The sequence below is a fragment of the Apaloderma vittatum genome, unplaced genomic scaffold (assembly GCF_000703405.1).
Source record: "Apaloderma vittatum isolate BGI_N311 unplaced genomic scaffold, ASM70340v1 scaffold1269, whole genome shotgun sequence".
Classification (NCBI taxonomy): domain Eukaryota; kingdom Metazoa; phylum Chordata; class Aves; order Trogoniformes; family Trogonidae; genus Apaloderma; species Apaloderma vittatum.
Window position 1 is genome coordinate 75,361 of NW_009734411.1, and position 4,247 is coordinate 79,607.

The following is a 4,247-nucleotide window of genomic DNA, read 5'->3' on the forward strand; positions in this document are numbered from 1 at the left end:
TTCTCAAGGCCCCATCCAACCTGGCCTTGAACATCCCCAGAGAGGTGGCATCCACAACCTCTCTGGGTAATCTATTCCAAAGTCTTGCCACCCTCAGACTGAAGAATTTCTTCCTAAGAAAAAATCTAAACTTATTCTCCTTCAATTCAAATCCATTTCCCCTTGTTCTACGACTGGACACTCTTGTAAAAAGTCCCTCTCCAGCCCTCCTGTAGGTTCCCTTCAGGTTTTTGAAGGCAGTTACAAGGTCTCCTCCGAGTGTTCTTTTCTCCAGCCTGAACGATCCCAGCTCTTCATCCTATCCTCACAGCAGAGGTGCTCCAGCCCCTGGATCATCTTTGTGACCCTCCTCTGAACACGCTCCAACAGATCCATGTCTCTCTTATGGTGGGGACATCAGAACTGGACGTAATATCCGAGGTGGGGTCTCACACGAGCAGAGTAAAGGGGGAGAATCACTTGTCTTGATTTGCTGGCTGCACTCCTCTTGATGCATCCCAGGATGCTGTTGCCCTTCTGGGCAGCATGAGCACACTGCCGGCTCATGCTGAGCTTCTCATCTATCAACACTCCTAAATCCTTCTCTTCAGGGCTACTTTCAACCCACTCTGTACCTGGTTTATATTTGTGCCTGGGATTGGCCCAGCCCAGGTGCAGGACCTTGCATTTTGACTTGTTGAAGCTCATGCAGTTTGCACTGGCCCATTTCTCAAGCCTGTCAAGGTCCCTCTGGATGGCATCTCTTCCCTCAAGTGAGTCCACGGCGCCACACAGCTTGGTGCCATCAGGAAATTTGCTGAGGGTGCGCTTGATGCCATTGTCCATGTCACTGACAAAGCTGTTGAACAGCACTAGACCCAGATGCAAGATGACAAGGTGTTCAGTGTCACTGCTGCCTTCTAGGATCACGCTTGCACAAACAATGTGACAGTGGTCAGAGCAAAGGCAGAGCACATTACCTGTCTTCCGCATCTTCCCCAAAATATAATTCTTCACCTAGGGAAAAAATTCAAGTGTAGCCTACTGGAGTAATAGAGGACTGTCACTACCAGATCACGGTTGCAAACCAGAAGACAGAGGCATATAAGAACATTGATGTGTTAAGACAAATTTTGAAGCATTCCTCAGTTCAATGATCCTAGTTCAGCTGCAGATCATAGAGAATTAAAGCATTTGTGTTCAGACCAGCTCCTGGATCTCAGGCCAATCCATGTCAGGACTGTTGCTCAGATGTCAAAATTACCACTATATTTGAGACTCTCAGGCCTTCTGTGAGCCACTGAAACACAGAAGACCAATCTGACTGGGCTTCTAACTAGCACTACTGTCTGGAACCACCACCTACAGGTCGCTGTTCAGCATGCACGTGTGGAAGCTTCACAGATAGTTTTTCTGTCTGCTCTTAAATAGTTTGCTAGGTTTGTGTCTTTTGTTGAACAGGCCAGCCTTGTATACTAAGCAGATGAAGCTGTTAGAGCTCTTGATAACATTATGGTATTAAGTGCATATAGTCTATGTCAGATATTAATTACTGTTGGAAAATGCCAACTTCCCTTTATGTAGAAAGCAAGGATCTGGATTTCAAACATGAAAGAGGGCTTTGGAAGCATGAATCTAAACCAGAAAGCAAGCAAGAACTTCTGTCTGTCAATTTTAGAAATTTTTTGATTGGCTATTCTAGAAATCTGAAGTTCAGTTCAAGTCCCTTGTGTAATTGCCATTATTTCTCACTAATCTGAAATTCATTGAATTGGTATGAAGGAAATAAAATATTATCTTAAAGATAACATGATTAATGATTTCAAACACTGTTCACTGAACTAAAATTAGATCACAATGAGAAACAATCCAAACTACTATTTGGGGTAGTTTTGCTTATAATTTTTTCATCCTAGAGGCACCGTTCACATGGTCTGAAGACTACGTAAGTGCAGAACATCTGTTTAATAGTAGATCCTTTCCTGAAGCAGTTAGCTTCTTAGAGCATGCTTTCCATGTGAACCCTTCTGAAGAATGAAAATCCACTTCTACAAAAACCATCCATGAATTTATATGTGCACACATATACACTTTTGAGGTTTGTGCAAAACCTAAAAGAATGAGTTTCTTCTTAGGAAGAGATTTCCAAGAAAAAAAATTCAGGATAATTGGAAGAGAATCTTGCAGCCTGCCAGCTGTCTGTCCACAAAACTCTCGAGTTTTGCTTTCTCTTTTCAAGCAAGAAGTCATGTTGCCAAGAAGATGCCCAGGTAGGTAGTTAGGGAACTCTAATTTTCCTAATGGAAATAACATTTTCAGCAAGGTTTACATTTTCTGGAAAAAGCCTGCCAATGAAAATCTGCCACCTAACTCCACTGGTTTTACACAATAGACATAAATTTTCTTGATGTGAAGAATGAAGCAGAGATATTTGGCAAATGAGTAGAAACTGCAGAATAGCATTTTTTTTCTCTCAGTAATTGTGAAAAATATAAAAGGATTGTTTTAAATAACAGAATTATTCTGAAAGGTATAATTCAAATGGCCTCCAAATAACTCAGGAAAGTGGGAACCAGTTAAAAATGTAAATGAAAAAAAAAGTTAAAGTATAATCAGCAAAATGCTTTCTCTCATCCTTACACTTTTTATTTCTTGAAGTTGCTTATCTTTGAAACAAGATTGCATAACTACTTCACCCACTAATGACAATATTGCAACTAGGATGGAAAAAGCAGCAACAAACCAGGGCAATATATAGCATTTAAGACACAAATGCATAACATTGTATTCAAATGATAATGTGAGGAGAATGGGGTAACAGGTCAGCTGACATCTGATCAAGACAGATTCAGCCATGTTTTAATGTTGTGGAAAGATTAATTTCATTCTGATGGGACATAAAAGCACACACAGGGAGATGTGTAAACCTAAATACACAGCTACGCTATGAGGGAAGAGCCCAATTTCTTCTAGTTTTGAATGAAGATTTTGCAGAATTATCGGAGTTAAATCTCCCCTTCATTCCTGTCCTCCCATCTCTTTTCACTCATGGAATCGCAGAATGTTTGGGGTTGGAAAGGACCTCAAAAGATCATCTAGTCCAACCCCCCTGCCAGAGCAGGATCACCTACAGTAGGTCACACAGGAACATGTTCAGATGGGTTTTGAATGTCTCCAGAGAAGGAGACTCCACAACCTCCCTGGGCAGCCTGTGCCAGTGCTCCGTCACCCTCACAGTGAAAAAGCTTTTCCTAATGTTTCTATGGAACCTCCTGTGCCCCAGCTTGCATCCATTGCCCCTTGTCCTGTCATTGGACATCACTGAGAAGAGCCTGGCTCCGTCCTCCTTGAGGTATTTATAAACATTAATGAGGTCACCCCTCAGCCTCCTCTTCTCCAACATCAAGAGACCCAGCTCCTTCAGCCTTTCCTCTTTGTGGCTCTTTGCTGGACTCTCTCAAGCAGTTCCCTGTCTCTCTTGAGCTGAGGGGCCCAGAACTGGACACAATATTAAAGATGTGGCCTCACCAGGGCAGAGTAGAGGGGGAGGAGAACCTCTCTTGACCTACTAGCCACCCATCTTCTAATCCATCCCAGGATGCCATTGGCCATCTTGGCCACAAGGGCACATTGCTGGCTCATGAGTATCCTGCTGTCCACTAGGACCCCAGGTCCGTTTCCCCTACACTGCTCTCCAACAAGTCAGTCGCCAACCTATACTGGTACTTGAGGTTGTTCTTTCCCAGATGAAAAACTCTACACTTGCCCTTGTATTTCAGACAATTTCTTGCTGCCCAACTCTTCAGCCTGTCTAGGTCTCACTGAATGGCAGCACAAGCCTTGTGGTGTGTCAGCCACTCCTCCCAGTTTTGTGTCATCAGCAAACCTGCTGACAGTGCGCTCTACTCCCTCATCCAGGTCACTGATGAATATATTGAATAGTACCAGTCCCAGTACAGACCCCCGAGGGACTCCACTAGATACATGCCTTCCAGCTAGACTCTGTCCCATTGATCACAACTCTCTGACTTCCTCCCTTCAACCAGTTCACAATCCACCTCACTACCCAATCACCCAGATCACATTTCCTCAGTTTAGCTACAAGGATGCTCTGGGAGCAGCTGTCCAATGCTTTACTGAAATCCAGATAAACCACGTCCTCTGCACTGCAATCATCAATCCACCTGGTTATATCCTCATAAAAGGCTATCAGGTTGGTCAAAGAAGACTTCCCTTGGGAAAAACCATGGTGACTGCTCCTAATGACC

At 43.6% G+C, this 4,247-nt stretch overlaps 1 protein-coding gene across 1 annotated transcript in view; it reads right to left on the reverse strand.

The window, feature by feature from the left end:
* LOC104279065 (ephrin type-B receptor 5) overlaps positions 1–972 on the reverse strand; it is a 12,632-nt gene extending 11,660 nt beyond the window's left edge. The window contains exon 1 of the mRNA XM_009876234.1: positions 960–972. Coding sequence (XP_009874536.1) covers positions 960–972 — 13 coding nt within the window. The remainder of the gene's footprint in view (positions 1–959) is intronic.
* Positions 973–4,247: the final 3,275 nt, after the last annotated feature.